The following is a 17,900-nucleotide window of genomic DNA, read 5'->3' as shown; positions in this document are numbered from 1 at the left end:
TGTAGTGTCAAGAGCAGGAAACCGGTCCTGTCTCACCCTTCCTTGGGTTGAGGATGGGGCTAGGGGCCTCAGGACTCCAGGTACCTCTCAAACTCCACCTTCAGGGCTGAACTGCAGTCCCCGGTTCCTCCTCAAATCCGGGGCGGACCATTCAAACTGCGGGGCGCGTGCCTCAGGCGAGCCTCCTGAGTGTGTGCGCTGTGGCTAGTCCTGAGTCATCTCTGCACGCGGTGGCCCCTTCTCTCTTAGCTTCACAGGGAAGCAGATCGCTGCATCACAGGTGGTAAGGGAAGGGGGAGGGAGGGAAGAATTAGGGCTGAACCCGAGGAAGGCGCAGCTACATTAGAAGTGATTTCACCGCGAGACGCAGGGTGCCGGCAGGTGGCCAGGCGCTGGAGCTAAACTCCCGGAGCCAGAATGAGCGCCCTCCGTGCGGCAATGGGATTGCTGTTCCTGGGGATGCTTCGAGCCTTCCCAAAGGTAAGGAGATGACAGCAGCCCCAGCCAGTGGCTGAAGTAGGGGAACACAGGGCCACTTGTCACCTCATCCCACCCACCCAAACTGGAGTGAGGGGGCGAGGAGGCAACTGTAATATACATGTATCCACAGGTGGGCGGATAAACTGAAGGACAAAAGCAGAGCACCTCCTTTTCACACCCACAGGTGTGGCTGGGAGTAGTTCATTCATTCACCACGAGTTGAATCCAAGGCAAGAGAAAGCTGTTCGTGTCCCCTTACTGCAGGTCCAGTGAGGTTCCTGGATGGATGAAAAGAAACCTGTGTGGGCCGTTTTGGCTGGAGGATGGTATCGGGCTGTTGGTGCTTCCATATTAGCTGGAATGTCTCAGGAAAGAGAGGAGGGAGTGGATGAGGAGCAGAGGTGAGGATCTGGCCAGCCAGTGGTGTGGGCTGGGTGCCTTGGAGCACATGGTGGACACTTGTCCCTGAGGAAAGTCCATGGTGTCTCTGGCTCCGTTGTTGGAAGCCCCAGAAATGAGTCTGGGCAACGAGTTAGGAAAACTGGACACTTCCTAGAGGCCAACACCACACTAGGCGATAGGATGTGGGAAGGACAGGGGACTCAGATGGGCCATGCAGACTTCGTGGAACCTAGGGACTGCATGGGAAAAAGGGTCCATGGTTGAATGGAAGCTGGGGGAGGGGAGGCAAAGGACAGCAGCAGGCTGGTGTGGGCATGTGGTATCTCTGCTATGGAGGTATGAAGAAAGGGCGAGAGGGAGTTGGTAGGAAAGTGGCCCTTCCATCTCCATTGGGCAGTGGAAGAGGGCAGAGGTGAGCAGAGGAGCCCCCTTGCCTCCCAAGCCCCAAGCCTTCATCTGGGGAAGGTAGGAGTTTAGAGCAATAGGACTCTGGGCAATAAAGGGAAGGGTGTGAGGTGAGAGTTTGGAGGCTTGGCCAGTAGTAAAGTGCATCTGCTTCCTTTAGTCTACAAACTGGAGGCTTTTTTGGTCAGGCGCAGGAACACACACTCATGTACAATGGGGAGGTCAGAATTGAACTCAGGTCATCAGGTTTGGCAACAAGTGCCTTTACTGGTGGAACCATCTTGTACGCCGAAGAAAGCACTTTTAAAATGAAAATACACAATGTGCTTAATACCATCTGGAATATGTGAAAATATCCCAAACAAAAACTGTAAGTGCTCTGAGAAAGCTGATTGTCTTTCACTGATTCCTTCTGAGCTGTAACCATGTTCTTGCTTTACAGTTTGATTTACAGGCTTTTACAAATGCATATCTGTATTTGGATCACTTTTTATCAAAATACACAGAGGGTTTTGTTTTGTTTTTGATAAGGTCTCCTGTAGCTCAGGCTGGCCTCCAACTTGCTGTGTAGACAAGGATGATCTTGAACGAGTCCCCTCTCTCCTCTCCACTTCCTGGTTGTTTAGATTCCATGTTTGACATATGCAGCATGTGAGACTGTGCCCAGGGCTTTGGGTGTGCTAGGCAAGCATAGTTTGTCTTTGTTTTTGTTTTGAGATAGGGTCTGTGTAGCTCAGGTTGGTCTTGAACTCCCAGGTAGTCGAGGATGTCTGTAAATACCTAATCTTTCTGCTGGTACCTCCAGAGCGCTGGGTATATTTCAGGCATGTGCCACACCCAATCATGAGTCTTCATTGGCTTTGACAGAGTCTACAGTAGGTCTTGGAGAGCAGACCATCTGCCCATTCACATGCCTGGTGAGTGGACAATGAGGTTCCCACCACTGTTTTTTTGTTTTTGTTTTTGTTTTTATGAGATAGGGTCTCACTCTGTCAGCCTGGTTGGCCTGGAACTTGATGTATAGACCAGGCTGGCCTTGAACTGACAGATTTGCCAGCCTCTGCCTCTCAAATACTGGGAGTAAGGGCGTGTACCACCCGGTGGCCCCATCCTTGTCTTTCGTGTGTTGCTGTCTGGGGAGTAAGGGTGGTTCTTTCCTAGAGAAGAAACAAGAAAATGCTGGTGGTTGACAGGGCAGACGTGCACTGGAGTGAAATGACATGCCATCCACTGTGCTGGGCAATGTCCTTTCCCACAACAGTGTAAAACAGTAGCAGCTTCCCACATCCTAACCGACGCTTGATCTTATCAATCTCTATTTTGTGGTCTTGAATGGGGCTGTGTCCTTCTCGTGTTAATTTGCATTTCCCAGTGACTGTAGGCTGAACATCAAATCTCAAGTCTGTGGGCCTTTCATGACAGGACCTGGGGTATCTGTGGGGGAGGAGCTGCCTGTCCAAGGAGGTTCTCCATTCTGGCCCCTCAAGACTCCTGTCACCCTTCCTGTCCAGTTGAGGTTTGGAATCCTATTTAAAACAACAACAACAACAAGCAAACAAAACCAAAACAAACAAAAAACTATTTAAAGTTGGGCATGGTGGTGTGTGACTTGATTCTAGCACTCAGGAGACAGAGGGAGATGGACTTCTGTAAGTTCAAGGCCAATTTGGTCTGAATAAGCCAGGGTTATGTAGAGAGACCCTGTCTCAAAAAAACAAAAAACAAAACCAACCAACTAAACACCCCCCCCCCCAACAAAAAAACCCTATTTATAAAACACTACACTCCTAGAATCCCAGCACTTGGGAGGCTGAGGCAAGAAGGATCCGAAGTCTGAAGGGAGGGCCAGCAAGACAGCTCAGCAGGTAAAGGCGCTTACCACCAAGCCTGACCACCTGAGTTTGATCCCCAGGACTCACTTGTTGGAAGGAGAGAACTAACTCTTGGGTGTTGTTCTCTGATCTCCATATGTACACGGTGGCTCATGTGTGAGAATGCTCATGCATATGCACGTGCACACAAAATAAAATAGAATAGATTTTTTTTTTTTTTTTTAAAGTTCCCTGGTAGTCTGGGCTACATAGAAAGTTCCTGTCTTTAAAAATTTTTTTGTCTGGAATTTCAAATCTTTTTCCCACCTCCTTCTGCTTTTTCTCAGCCGTTGTCACTCAGTGGCAGCATGGTTTCTGAGAAAGAGACGGGCCTTGTTTTGTAATTTTATCCGGGACGCGTGTGGCACAAGTCCAGAGAGACAGTTCCCCCAGGTTCCATTCTTTTCTTCCAGGCTCTCAGGGATGGTATAGGGCCCTGACTTCTGGTGAATTCCATGGGTTTAGAATTCCCCTCACATCTTCCCAGCTCTGTCTTGCCCCCAGTTCCAGCCTGAGTTTCCTCCTCCAGCTTTGGCTTGGTCAAGGTTCCCATAGGGGAATTCTCATGAATGAATCTGCAGCATGCAGCCTGCTGCTGGGCTCCCACTGGTGGAGCATGCCCAGTGGCCATTAAGGTGACCCTGGTACATGATAGAGGGCAAGAGAGCTTTCTTGGACTCCGGTGGGAAAGTGACTTCTAAAACCAGTCAAACCCTGCCTGGAGGCAGAATTCCATACGATGCCCCAGAAACCAATATGGGAAGAGGTGGGCCAAAGGAGACTATGGCTTCTCTTAGTTAAAGGTTGCCTTGCTTGGTTGAGATGGATGCAGCAGCAGAACTCGGAGGCCAAGGCAGGGCAGCCACATTACTCAGCTTGAGAGCAGGTCTGCTGGGACTAAAACAACCCTTCCTGGAAGTTTCTGCGGCTCCCACTCATATGTGACCCAAGGGCTTCGTGAGTAGATGTGATTCATTTCTTTCTAGGTCTGTGCACAGCAAGTGGCATCTGCTGCATCTCAGGACAGAGGGAAAGTTGGGGAGCCCTTAAGGCCGGGAGGGGGGGTGTCCTTGCATGGGCAGCATGTTTGGGCCTGTGCAATTCTGTTGAACTGTGCCCTGACCTAGGGGATGGCCTAGCTAAGATCCTCAGTCTGTAGTTTTCCAAGTAGAAGTCCTAGCTGGACATGCAGACGAGGCAGCCTCTCAGAGGACACACCAACTGCGCACACACACACACACACACACACACACACACACACACACAAACACACACACGCACACACACCCAAAGGGAGGGATCAGTCCAAGAGAGATTAGCAGAAGAGCTAGGGCTAGGAAGTGGGGACGGGAAGAAGGTGGGTGAGTGTGGCCACCCCAAAATGAGCAAGGAAGGAGCACTGTGAGGAGGAGGCAGGGGAGGAGTCCAGTGGTGCAGACCTCAGTGGGCTGTGGCCCCACTATCACTGGTTAGCCCATCAGATGCCACATCTTCCTTACCAACAAAGCCAGCCATTGCAGCTGTTGGGAGCAGGGCAAGCAGAGGTGGGGTTGTGGGGTATTCCAGCTGTATCTGGAGGTGGACAGCTGGCTGGATGGTGGGGCAAGCCTGAGGAGACACAGCAGGTGTTTGGGAGGAACACACATGGTCTATTTTTGCCCAGGCTCAGGTGTCAAGTGGGTATTCAAGTATGGACTCAGTTTCTGCTCTGGATCTCTAGTATCAGAGTGACTACAGAATTCCCGGTGCATTCTGGGTCAGCGCTGAGGGACATCCACCCTTCTCACTAGAATTGTCTTACTTTTTAAGGTAGCCTAAGATGTATTTTGGGACTTTCATCCTCAATAGGATTCTTGCCAGCCCAGGGGTAGCCCCTCTCTTTCTTTTAATGACTTGTTTTGTATGTGTTGGTGTTTTGCCTGCATGTATGTCTGTGTGAGGGTGTCAGATCACCTGGAACTGGAGTTACAGACAGGCATGAGCTGCCATCTGAGTGCTGAGCACTGCACCTGAGTCCTCTGGAAGAGCAGCCAGTGCTCCTAACTGCTGAGCCATCTCTCCAGCCCGGGGTAGGATCTTTCATTAGCCTGGTGACATTGTATTAGTTTCCTCTTGCTGCTGTAATGAACCGTCACAAATTTGGTGGCCGGGGGTAACACAGGTATATAATTTGATGGCTCTGGAGGCTGGGAGGCTGAGGGGAGATCTCAGAAGTCTCTAGGGGCCCCTTGTCCTTCCTCCGTCCGCATCTCTCCAGGGCTCTGGCCCACCTGCCCGCGTCTTCTAAAGACTTTGCAGACTCACTGGGTCCCATGGAGGCGAACTAAATGTTCACTAAAACTCACATGGAGACCAGGTTCCTTGAGAACTACATCAGTGTCTTCTAACACCTGACAACTTCCTACCACATTCCTCTGCGCCCTCCCCTCCTCCCTACTGACAGTCTAGGCTGCCTGATAACTCACTATGCAGCCTGATAACTCACTATGGTGTCTGATAACTCACTATGGTGCCTGATAACTCACTATGCAGCCTGATAACTCACTATGCTGCCTGATAACTCACTATGCAGCCTGATAACTCACTATGGTGTCTGATAACTCACTATGCAGCCTGATAACTCACTAGGCTGCCTGATAACTCACTATGGTGTCTGATAACTCACTATGCTGCCTGATAACTCACTATGCAGTCTGATAACTCACTATGGTGTCTGATAACTCGCTATGCAGTCTGATAACTCACTATGGTGTTTGATAACTCACTATGCAGTCTGATAACTTACTATGCAGTCTGATAACTCACTATGGTGTTTGATAACTCACTATGGTGTCTGATAACTCACTATGGTGTCTGATAACTCACTATGCAGTCTGATAACTCACTATGGTGTCTGATAACTCACTATGCAGTCTGATAACTCACTATGCAGTCTGATAACTCACTATGGTGTCTGATAACTCACTATGCAGTCTGACAACTCACTATGGTGTCTGATGACTCACTATGCAGTCTGATAACTCACTATGGTGTTTGATAACTCACTATGGTGTTTGATAACTCACTATGGTGTCTGATAACTCACTATGGTGTCTGATAACTCACTATGCAGTCTGATAACTCACTATGGTGTCTGATAACTCACTATGGTGTTTGATAACTCACTATGCAGTCTGATAACTCACTATACAGTCTGATAACTCACTATGCAGCCTGATAACTCACTATGCTGTGCAGCCAAAGCTGGCCTTGAAATCCAAATCCTCCCAAGTTCTGGGATCACAGGCATGTATCACCATCCCAATTCTTTCTTTCTTTTTTAATTAAATTTATCAGTCTATTTTACATTCTGACCAGTATCCCCTCCCTCCTTCCTTTCCATCCCCCCAGCTCTTTCTTTATGATTGCAGTCATTTGTTTGTGCATATGTCTGTGTGAACATGCCTGTCATGGTGTGCATGTGGAGGTCAGAGGACAACTTACAGGGTTGGTTCTCTTCCTTCACCATGTGGGTCCTGGGGCTTGGAGTCATCAGGTTTGGCAGCCAGCACCTTTACCTACTGAGGATTTGAGTGATGCCAAGACTGTGTGAGTCCTCAAGTGGGAGATCCCTGGGGGTTGGGAGGGTGGGCTCTGGCGAATGTCACGGGTCCTTACAGCAAAGAGTTTGGAGAGATGTAGAAGAAGTAGACATGACTCTGAGGACTTGGCCTGCTATCACTGGCTTTGCAGATGGAAGAGGTGGCCTGGCTTGGTAGTATGTGCTTTTTGTAATAACATACATGAGGCTGAGTGCTTCAGAGAGGTTTGATTTGGGGCTGGCAAGATGGTTCCGTGGGTGAAAGCATTTATTGCACAAGCCTGATGCCCTAGAACCAACACAGAAGCATACGCCTATAATCCCAGGTGAGATGGGAGGTGGGGATGGGTCGATGCAGCAGAAACAATGAAAGACCCTACTTGAAGAAGGAAGGAGAGAACCGACCCCTGAGAGCTGTCTTCTTACCTCCACAAGTGCACTATGGTATGTATGTGACTGTGTGCACATGTACTCACTCACTCACTCACTCACACACACACACATATACACACTCACATACACTCTCATACATTCACACACTCACACATATACACACACACTCACATATATTCTCATATATACACACACTCACACTCATATACACATACTCAAACACACAGGCATTATCATCATCAATATTTAAAATGTGGAACATTTTTTAAAAAAAGGCTTCTGGGATGGAGAGATAGGTCAGCTATTAAAGGCTAGGCTCACAACCAAAAAAAGAGGTTTCTTTGGCTCCTGATTATGGGGTCTGGAAAGTCTAAACAGTTTGGTACCAGCACCCTGTGGCACAGAAACTCAGACATGCAGTTTCAAAGATCCCTTGGCAGGGGCTGAAGAGATACTCAGTGGTTAAGAGCACCTGTTGCTCTTGCACAGGACCAGGGTTCGATTCCAACACCCACGTGGTGGTTCGTAACCATCCATAACTCAAATTCCAGGGGATCCAGTGCCCTCTTCTGACCTCCACAGGCACCAAGCACACATGTGGTACACATACTACATGCAAACAAAGCACGCACACATAAAGTAAAATGAATACATCTAAAGAAAAAAAAGCTTCCGATGGTGGCCAGAACCACTGGTACAGGCCTGTAATCCCAACTACTCAGGAGGCTGAGGAGGATCCAAGTTCAAGACTGGCCTGGGCAATTTAGTGAGACCTTCGAAATAAAAATAGAGGATGAACAAGAGGAGCTGGAGATGTAGTTCTGTGACAGAGTGCTTGCCCAGCACATACCAGGACGTAGGTTCTTCTCAAGTACCACAGAAACAAAGCCAATAAAACCAAGACCTTTCAGGGCTGGAGAAATGGTTCAGCTGTTAACAGGTTAGGTTCACAACCAAAAACAAAGACTTTTCTGACAGCTGTGTTGTGAGTGGGATGTGGGGACAGGGTGAGTGTGCGGGGACTCTCAGATGGCAGGAAGGTGAAAAGGAGCTGGTGGACTGGGATGGGGTAAAAACACAATTCAGGTAGAGGCAGAGACAGGTGGGAATGAGGGGGAAGGAAGCATCTCAGAATGCAGCCCAAGTCTGGGGCAGTAGAGATAGGAACGGGGGTCTCAGACCACTGGGTGCAGCCACATCTGCAGCCAAAGCAGCCAAGCCTGTGGGCGGGAGCATTGGCCAGGGTGGTTCAAGTCCTGCCCACAACATTCAGAAACAGGGTCTCATATATCTCAGGTTGGCCTTGAACTCCAGATCAGTAGCCAAGGGTGCACTTCTGATCCCCCTGTCTTTACCTCCCTGATGCTGGGATTGTGCTGGGATTGTGGGCATGGACTGCCACACCTGGATTATGTGGTACTGAGGCTAGAACACAGAGCTTTGTATACAGACACTCTACTAACTCAGCTACATCCCCAGCCCCAGTTTCTTATCTTCCCTGCATCTCAGTTTCCCCATCTTTAAAATGGGGTGAAGTTGGCTTTTCCTGGGAAGGGGGCAGCATTTGAAATTCTTCCTTTCCAGCCTGTCTCATACTTTCTTTCAAAAACAAAAACAAAACTAAACCCTTATGTGTATGTGTATGTGTATGTGTATGTGTATGTGTATGTGTATGTGTATGTGTATGTATATGTATATGTATATGTATATGTATTTGTATATGTATGTGTATGTAGGTGTCCTGGAGGCCAGAAGAGGGCATCAGATCCCCTGGAATTGAAGTTACAGGCAGGTGAAAGTTGCCTAATGTGGGTACTGGGAACCAAATGGGTCCTCGGGAGCACTAGGTGTTGTGCATAGAGGTAGTGGTGAGGGGCCTCACCTCTTCAGTTCTGCCCAGTGCTGGCTTGTTTGGGGATTTTGCTTTGACTTAGTGACTTAGTTCCCACAGGTATGGTCCAGCTGTTCTCTTTCTCTCTATTGGCTGATGCCAGGTGGGACTTTCTAAACATGAAATTTACCAGGTCTGCTAGCGAAAACCAAACCAACTTGAAAATAGTCCTGCAGATGGTGAGGTTTGGGGGTACTCTTTCATTCTAGGGCTGCTCAGCCTCTGGTCGTGTAATTCAGCACCCTGTAGACATGTCGCTTTGCCTTGAATCTATGGGGAATCCCACCTAAAAGCATCCTTCCCTTGGTTCTTGGCCTTCCCCCACCCACTCTTCCCTTCTGACCCCCCTCTTCCCTCTCAGGCAAAGGCTAGAGCCCAGCTGCTTAGTCTCCTCCCTCCTAACTCTGTAAAGGACACTGGAGTTGACCAGTGGCTGTCTGAGCCCATCTCCAATGGCAGAGGTGGGCCCTCACAGTTCAGAGGGTAGGACTGACATAAACAGACACTGAGGCTGATGCCACCTCTCTGCCAGGGCCCCTGGTGGAGGTCAGAGGACAGATTAGGAGTTGGTTCCACCATGTGTGTGCTGGGGTTTCAAAGTCAGGTGGTCAGACTTAGCAGCAAGCAGCACATTTACCCCGAGCCATCTCATCAGCCATCACAAGACTTTGTTCACTTAACCTGTATTCCTGCCTCTTCCAAAGTGATGAGAATGGGTAAGAATTCCTTGAGGAGCTGGGCAGCATTAGTGCATGCCTTTAATCCCAGCACTCCAGGAGGTTCTCTGTGAGTTCGAGGCCAGCCTGGTCTACAGAGCGAGACCCAGGACAGGCACCAAAACTACACAGAAAAATCGTGTCTCGAAAAAATAAAAAACAAAACAACAACAAAAATTCCTTGAGGCTGTGCAGGAGAAGCTGGCTCTGTGGCCTGGGAGCATTCAGGGTGGGCTTTGGGGCTAAGATGGACCTCCACATGGTCTGTGGTTCAGTCCCTTTGCTCCTTTCTCCCTAAGCCCCATTTGGGGCTCCCTCCATGGGGCTCTGAGTAGCAGGCTCCCATTGCTTCCCTGGATAGTGAGAAGACAGCACACCCTGCTGGCAGGCTGTAAACTCACTCATGCCGTGGTTTACTGCGTCCATACAAATCCCTGCTACTCAGAAGGCAGCCTTGGCTACACAGCATGACCCTTTGTTAACAAAGAAAAGCAAAACAAACAGCCTGTGTTCTAATTTTACTGGCTATTCAAATATTGCCCATTAGGGTGATCTCTGCCCTCACATTCCTTAGCAGCCTGTAATTCAAACACTGAGGTTTGTTTGTTGCTGGGGTTTAAACTTAGGACCTCACTCATTCTAGAAAGGTAGTCTACCACTGGACTATATCCTCTTCCCCTGATCCCAAGTCCTTTTATTTTGAGATAAAATTTCACCTTATCTCCACCAGGTACCCAGGCTGGACTTGAATTTATGATCCTCTTGCGCTCTGTCTCCTGAGTGCTGGAACTATATTCACAGACATTTTTTTTTAACCTTTTGAGACAGGGTCTCAGTAGCCCACAATGGCCTTAAACTTGGTATGGGGCTGAGGGAGACCTTGAGCCCTTAATCTCGCAGTGTCTGTCTTCAGAGAGCTGGGTCGCCGGTATGGGTCGGCATGCCTAGCTCTGAGCTGACATTTTTATTATTATTTATGTGAGCCAACTGATGTGGGCCCAGGATTTGAACTCTGGTCCACATCATAGAGTAGGAAGCACTTTTTTTTTTCTTTTTTGGTTTTTCTGAGACAGGGTTTCTTTGTGTAGCCCTGGCTGTCCTGGAACTCACTCTATAGACCAGGCTAGCCTCTAACGCAGAGATCTGCCTGCCTCTGCCTCCCTCCGAGTGCTGAGATTAAAGGTGTGAGCCACCACTGCTGGGCTGAACAGTAAGCAGTAAGCACTCTTGAGCTGAACCATCTCTTCAGTATCTGTACTGACATTTAAAAATGTGTAAATAGCCGGGCGGTGGTGGTGCACGCCTGTAATCCCAGCACTCGGGAGGCAGAGGCAGGTGGATCTCTGTGAGTTCGAGACCAGCCTGGGCTACAGAGTTAGTCCAGGACAGGCTCCAAAGCTACAGAGAAACCCTCTCTAGAAAAACCAAAATAAGTGTAAATAGCTACACAGAGAAACCCTGTCTCAGAAAAACCTAAATAAATAAATAAATAAATAAATAAAGCATAAATCGAGCCAGGTGGTGGTGGCACACTCAAAGGGAGGCAGAGACAGGAGGATTTCTGTTAGTTCCAAGCCAGCCTGGTCTAACAGAGTGAGTTCCAGGATAGCCAGAGCTACACAGAGAAACCCTGTCTCAAAAAACAAACAAACCCATGCCCCAAAAATGGTAAATTGTAGAAAGTCTCTTAATTTTGAGTCATTGATGTGATATGGATTATGGGGTGACACGTTGTCCTTTCTGGTACACTGGACTTTTTAAAGATAGCCTGTGGCTAAGAAGGGAGAAAATGGGGACAGGGCAAGGCTCGACTCTCCTTTTGGCTCCCGGTTGCTGTGTGAGTTTGGGCAGACAGCTGTGCCTTTCTGGGCTGCAGTTTTCTTATCTGTAAAGCAGGAGTTGGACGAAACCAGGACGGTTTGAAGGAATGATACCACATCCCCATTGACCGGCGGGGAACAGCAGGGAGGTACGAAGACAGACGGCTCTCAGATGTCCCAGGCCCACACTCACTCAGACTCTAGCGGTCAGTGAGATGATGGGGCAGGCGAGCAGGGAAAGCCCAGGGCAAGGACACAGAACTTTCCCACACTCTAAGGCCCCACAGGGCTGAGTCCCGACCGCTCAGCTAGCTCTACCTCAGGTTTCTACACTCATACAAACTACAGCTGGTGCTGCCTGGAGGTTTCTGGGGGCCCCAGTGACCTGAGAAGAAAGAGAGGCTGCTCCAAGGAACCCGAACGAAATGAGAGCAGAGACACTCTGTGTCTCCTGACTGTGTTTGCCAATGGTGTCCATAGCTGCTGCGGTCGGAACCCAGGCTCCATACCTGCTAGGCAAATGCTCCTCTGCTGAGCTACACCCCAGCCCTCAATGTTAGGTTATATTTATCATTTCAAGTGAGTATAACATGGTTTCAGATGTGTCAAAAAAAAAAAAAAAAAAAAAGATGTAATTAACACCCACATACCCACTTCCAGCCACAGTGACCTTGGTGTTGCTCTCTGAAGTTTCCAGAAATATCTTTCTTTCTCTCTCCCATCCTCCCTTCTCCCCGCCCCCTCTCTACCCTCACGCGCCCCCCCCCCCCCCCCAATTCCCAGGCTGGCAATATTCAGGATGTGTCTTCCCACGTCAAAATTAACCTAATCTAGAAAATTCCTTTGGGGTGTGCCCAGAGGCTTATCTCCAGGGCAATTCTAGATCTATCAAGTTGAAAATCAGTGTTAACGGTGACAAAGCCCGTTTCACAGCAGGGCTTATGGTTCAAAGAACTCTAGAAAGCAGGAGTTTATTTCCAAGAATAAGTGAGGCTGGTGTTACTCATGAGAGAAATGCAGAGAAACCATATCACTGCACCCCCACCAAAGCTACTCCTGTTGCTTGAAAACCCGCTTCGGTAACCGTCATGCATCGCTAAGTACTAGTAAGCATGCTGGACGGGTGGCAGCCTCACACACTGCAGCTAAGTGGCAACAAGCGTAGGTGCTCGAAAAACATCAGATGGAGAATCAGGCTGGGTTGGGGCTCAACTGGTACAGTGCTTGCCCAGCTTCCAGCTTGCCTGGGACCCTGGGTTCCAGCTGATGCTGGGTGTAGTGGCACATGCCTGTAATTCCAGAACTTGGGAGCTAGGGGCAGGAGGACCAGGAGATCAAATCATCCTTGGTTGATGGTGAACTTGAGGCCAGGCAGGCAGACCTACATGAAAGTCTACCTAGAAAAGAAAGGGGGTCGGGGAAGAAAAGAAGGAAGAAAATTGGATTCCAGTCTATCAGAGCTGGCACTCATTTCATTGTAGTTGTATTTGGAAATAAGCACATAGGCTAGCACTTGCCTTTAATCCCAGAACTCAGGAGGCAGAAGCAGGTGGATCTCTGTGAGTTCTAGGCCAGCCTGGTCTGCATAGAACTTCTAAGACAGATGTTCTGGTTTTTTTTTTTTTTTTTTTTTTTTTTTTTTTTTTTTTTTGGTTTTTCGAGACAGGGTTTCCCTGTGTAGCTTTACGCCTTTCCTGGAACTCACTTGGTAGCCCAGGCTGGCCTCGAACTCACAGAGATCCGCCTGCCTGCCTCTGCCTCCCAAGTGCTGGGATTAAAGGCGTGGGCCACCACCGCCTGGCTTTTTTTTTTTTTTTAATAAAGATTTATTTATTTATTATGTATACAATGTTCTGTCTGCACATACCCCCGCAGGCCAGAAGAGGGCACCAGATCTCATTACAGATGGTTGTGAGCCACCATGTGGGTGCTGGGAATTGAACTCAGGACCTTTGGAAGAGCAGCCAGTGCTCTTAACCTCTGAGCCATCTCTCCAGGCCCCCAGATGTTCTGTTATACTCATAGATAGGTGTCTAGTCCAGTCATCATCAGAGAGGCTGCCTCCAGCAGCTGATGGGAGCAGATGCAGAGACCCACGGTCAAACTTTAGGCAGAAAAAGAGTCCAGGTTGGAGATCTCTACTGGGTCTCTCCCCTTGGAGATTGGGAAACCCCAAAGAAGAGGGAAAGGAGGAATTGTGGGAGCCAGAGGGGTTGAGGACACAGGGAGAGCACGCCCCAGAATCAACTAAGCAGGGCTCATAGAGACTGAAGAGGTAATCGCAAAGCCTGCATGTGTCCTTGCTCGGCCCTCTGCATATATGTTATGGCCATTGGCTTGGTGTTTTGGGACAGTGGGAGTTGGGGTGTCTCTGGCTCTTCTGCCTGCCATCGGGACCCCTTTCCTCCTTTAATGTGAGAGTTTGTGCCCAGTCTTGTTACATCTTGTGCCCTGTTTGGTTGAAGTTCTGGGAGCAGGGGCACTGGAGGGGAGGGACTGGGAGCAGTGGAGGTAGGGAAGCTTCAGTCTGAATGTACTGTATGAGAGAAGAGTAAGTAAAAATAATAATAATTAAAACTGACATTCTAAGACCATCAGGGCTACATATAGAGACATTGTCTTAGAAAAAATAAAAGAAAGAAAGAAAAAAGCTGGGGTGGTGGTGGCACACGCCTTTAATTCCAGCACTCGGGAGGCAGAAGCACATGGATCTCTGTGAGTTCGAGGCCAGCCCGGTCTACAGAGCGAGTACCAGGACAGCCAGACTACACCAAGAAACCCTGTCTCAGGTGTGAGACAAAGGTGAAAACAACCCAGTGTCCACCTAGAGTAAAACAGACATCCGTTAGCCATTGCAAGGCCATGGGCATCGGTGGCTTCCAAAAAAGTGAATGATTCCTAAAAATTAATAATGACTTAAAGAGGCTGATCACAGGGGCTTGGGGAGATGGCTCAGTGGGGAAGAGTGTGTGCTACGTAACACGAGAGTCTGGGTTCAGATCCCTAGAGCCCACTTAAAAGCCTGCTGTGGTCACAGTGCCTGTAGCTCCAGTGTTGTGTGAGGAAGAAACAGGAAGATTGCTGAGACCTGCCGGATGCTGGCCTGGCTCTGAGCTCAGTGAGACCCCTTTTCAAGGGAATAAGGTGGACAGTGACAGAGCAGGACTCTGATGTCTTCCTCTGGCTTCTAGGCACACACACACACACACACACACACACATACACACACACACACACACACACACAGAGAGAGAGAGAGAGAGAGAGAGAGATTTTAAAGAGCAGCTGGCTATAGGAGTGAATTCAAGCATAACACAATGATATAAACTTTTTTATTTTTATTTTTATTTTTATTTTTTTGAGACAGAGTCTCACGAGTTAGCTCTGACTGTCCTGGAACTCAGTATGTACACCAGGCTGACCTTGGACTCACAAAGATCATCCTGCCTCTGCCTCCTGAGTGCTGGGAGTAAAGTGTGTGCCACCATACCCAACAAAACTCATTATTTTGTACACTAACTATTTAAAAAGCCAGTTGTAAAGGAAAAGACTGGACAGTTTGACTGATGTCAAATTCAAGAGCAGAGAGAACTTATTAGTGGATGTAGAGGCGGGTCAATGCTTTCTTTCCAGAGAAGGTATTCAGAGTATGCTGGGTACAGGTGAGGTCCTGCCTGAGGAATCTGAGTACTTATCCACCTGGGTATGCAGAACTTCAACTCATATGTAACTTTACCGATGTTTTTACTGCTGGACTTGTTTCAGAAATGGGGTGGGAGGCTTGTCAGTCCCCTGAAGGGGTATGCCAGGTGGGACCAGCTGCAGCCATGGCTGGTAGCTTAAAGGTAGCTGAGAAAACTGGCTGGTGTGTGTGGGGGGGGAGGGAGTGACTGAGCAGAGCAGGGAATGGAGACTCCCGGGTGCTGCAGCCACAACTAAGCTGCCATTAGCTCCTTGGGGAGAAGTTGAGTCGGGGATTCTCTTCCTGACCTCCAAGACAATATGTCTCACCCTGGCCTTGACAGTGAGCGGACACCAGGCCTCCTGGGACTGCAGGGCACTGAGGATAGAAGTCTAGCCTTGTCTCATCAGTTTTTCCAACCTTCCAGGATCGACCACTCAAGACCACCTGTGCCGGAGACCCCAGCTACTCCCCTGGGGAGGCTGCTGGGAGCTGCTGTTTCCGCTGTCCCTCAGGTGAGTTGGGTACTGAGGGCGGGACACAGATTGCTTGTTTTGATGAATGCCCCTCGTGGGTGATACACCTGGTGATGAGGTGGGGGTTGGGGAGGGCTGGATAGAAGCTAGTAAACATGGTCATGGTGGAGTACAGGTTTCCAAAGGCCATCCCCAATGCCACAGGGTCTAGGGAAGAGCCAGGCCACGGAACAGGTTAGGTCACTGCTGCCACAGGACGCAACCTCCTCTAAGCTTTGGTGTTGCTGGACTCCAGTGGCTGTGCTGACTTCCTTTGTCTCAGCTAACTCCTCACTTACTGCTGTCTGAATGAAAAGAAGAAACAGAAAGGACAGGCCCTGACTGCCCCTAGGTGTGGTGGAGGGGAACGCTTGTTGTGGATAAAAGGGAGAGCATAGCCAGAGACAGAGACATTTGGGAAAGTCCAGAGTGGACATGACTCTGAGCCCGGCCATGTGAGGAGAGGGGGAGGGGAAGGGAGAGGACAGACAGGGGAACCAGGTGCAGCAGCCAGGGGGGGCAAAGGTAAAGAAAAAAGGGGGGGAGGTAACTAAAATGGCTGGATTACATAGGGAAGAGCCTCAGAGGAAGGGTAGCCCAGCCCCTGGGCTGGAGAGTTCAGGGTAGAGGATGGGGCAGGGATTGAGGGATGCTGGGAAAACCTGGCGGCCAGGTTTGCTTTGATAGGTTCGTAGGCACCTCAGCCATTGTCCCGGGTCTGAGAGCCTAACATTGTTCCTGTTAGACACTGGTTCTGTTTTGCAGCTAAGGCCGTTGGGGTTCATCGACTTGCCCAGGGTCACAGGGCTGAGGCACTGGCAGCACGGGCTGTGGTTGGAGCGCCGGAATTTGTGACCCCAGAATCCCAGCGGCCAACCCCACCCCCCTCCCCTGACCAGCTGTCATTTCTGGAGCTTGGAAACCCTTTGCAATGTATTTCCTTCTCTTCTCACTGCCTCCTTCCTCTCCCCGACTTGAAGTTTTGTTTTCATTTTTTGTGTATGAGTTTGGCTTGCTTGTATGTGTGTGCTGTGTGCAGGCAGCTCTTGCACAGATCAGAATGGGTGTCAGGTGCCCTGGAACTGGAGTTACCGGTGTTTGTGGTTGCTGGGAATCGAACCTGGGTCCTCTTCAAGAGCAGCAATTGCTCTTAACCACTGAGTTATATCCATGGCAGTCTTTCTTTCTTTCTTTTTTTGTGATGGGGTCTCATAAAATTTCCCAGGCTGGCCTTTAATTCAATCTGTAGCTCAGGTTGGTCTTGAACTTGCTGTCCTTCTGTCTCAGCATTGTTAGTGCCGGGACTGCAGAACATCACCTCTCCCTGACCTTTGCAATTCTTGTCTGCTCCGAGCCAGAACATGTGTTTTTCCCAGGGTGCTCCAGGCTGAAACTTTCTGGGGAACAGGGCTTGCCTAACCATTGCTGGCTTCCTGGAATGCTCACCCACCCCTAGCACAGAATGAGTTCTGGTGGAACATCAGGAAATAATTCTGGAACGTTCTTCAGGCCTGAAGAGTAGAAAAGGGTTATGAAGCATTCTGGTCCCCTGTAACTATGGTCAAAAGTCCCAAACACATGTGGGGGCTATTGGTGGCTGGTGTGAGGTGACGCTGCGGTGCAGTCTCTGAGCTCCAGGAATAGATATCTATTTGGAAGACATTAGCTATGAAAGTTTCGGGTGGGTGGAAGTCTGTTACTGGCTCAGTGTAACTGCCCCCTGTTTTTAGGACGGCAATGCATCTGAGGTAGGTCACTGTGTCTGGAGGGCTTCCTGTCGGTAGGGAGTAGCAGGCTTATGTACCCACTATTGAATCTTCCTAGGCACACTGTCTGGAGGTGGAGACAGGCAGTACTATACAAGGTCATTGGGGCATGTGTCTGGGCTGGGTAAGATTCTTGGATAGCAGCTCTTAGACCTATGTTCTCTGAACGACCCACAAGATGAGACTCTAGCCTTTTACAGGCCACCAGTGGAAGTATTGGAGAAAGAACTTAATTGTGTCTATTCCCAAAAATGATTTCAAAATGTTTTTGTGGGTCTTGAGAGATGGCTTGGTGGTTAAGAGCACTACCTGTTCTTCCAGAGGACCCAGGTTCAGTTCCCACACCCTCATTAGGCAGTTCACAACTGCCTGTGAAGTC

At 49.2% G+C, this 17,900-nt stretch overlaps 1 protein-coding gene across 1 annotated transcript in view; it reads left to right on the top strand.

Moving 5' to 3' along the window:
• The first annotated feature begins 438 nt into the window (after positions 1-438).
• Tnfrsf8 (TNF receptor superfamily member 8) overlaps positions 439-17,900 on the top strand; it is a 46,699-nt gene continuing 29,237 nt past the window's right edge. Inside the window, exons 1-3 of the mRNA XM_036178638.1 lie at positions 439-480; positions 9,384-9,483; positions 15,651-15,755. Coding sequence (XP_036034531.1) covers positions 439-480; positions 9,384-9,483; positions 15,651-15,755 — 247 coding nt within the window. The remainder of the gene's footprint in view (positions 481-9,383; positions 9,484-15,650; positions 15,756-17,900) is intronic.

The sequence above is a fragment of the Onychomys torridus genome, chromosome 2 (assembly GCF_903995425.1).
Source record: "Onychomys torridus chromosome 2, mOncTor1.1, whole genome shotgun sequence".
NCBI classification, from domain to species: domain Eukaryota; kingdom Metazoa; phylum Chordata; class Mammalia; order Rodentia; family Cricetidae; genus Onychomys; species Onychomys torridus.
The sequence above is the reverse complement of the archived record's forward strand: the minus strand, read 5'-3'. Positions and strand labels throughout refer to the sequence as shown.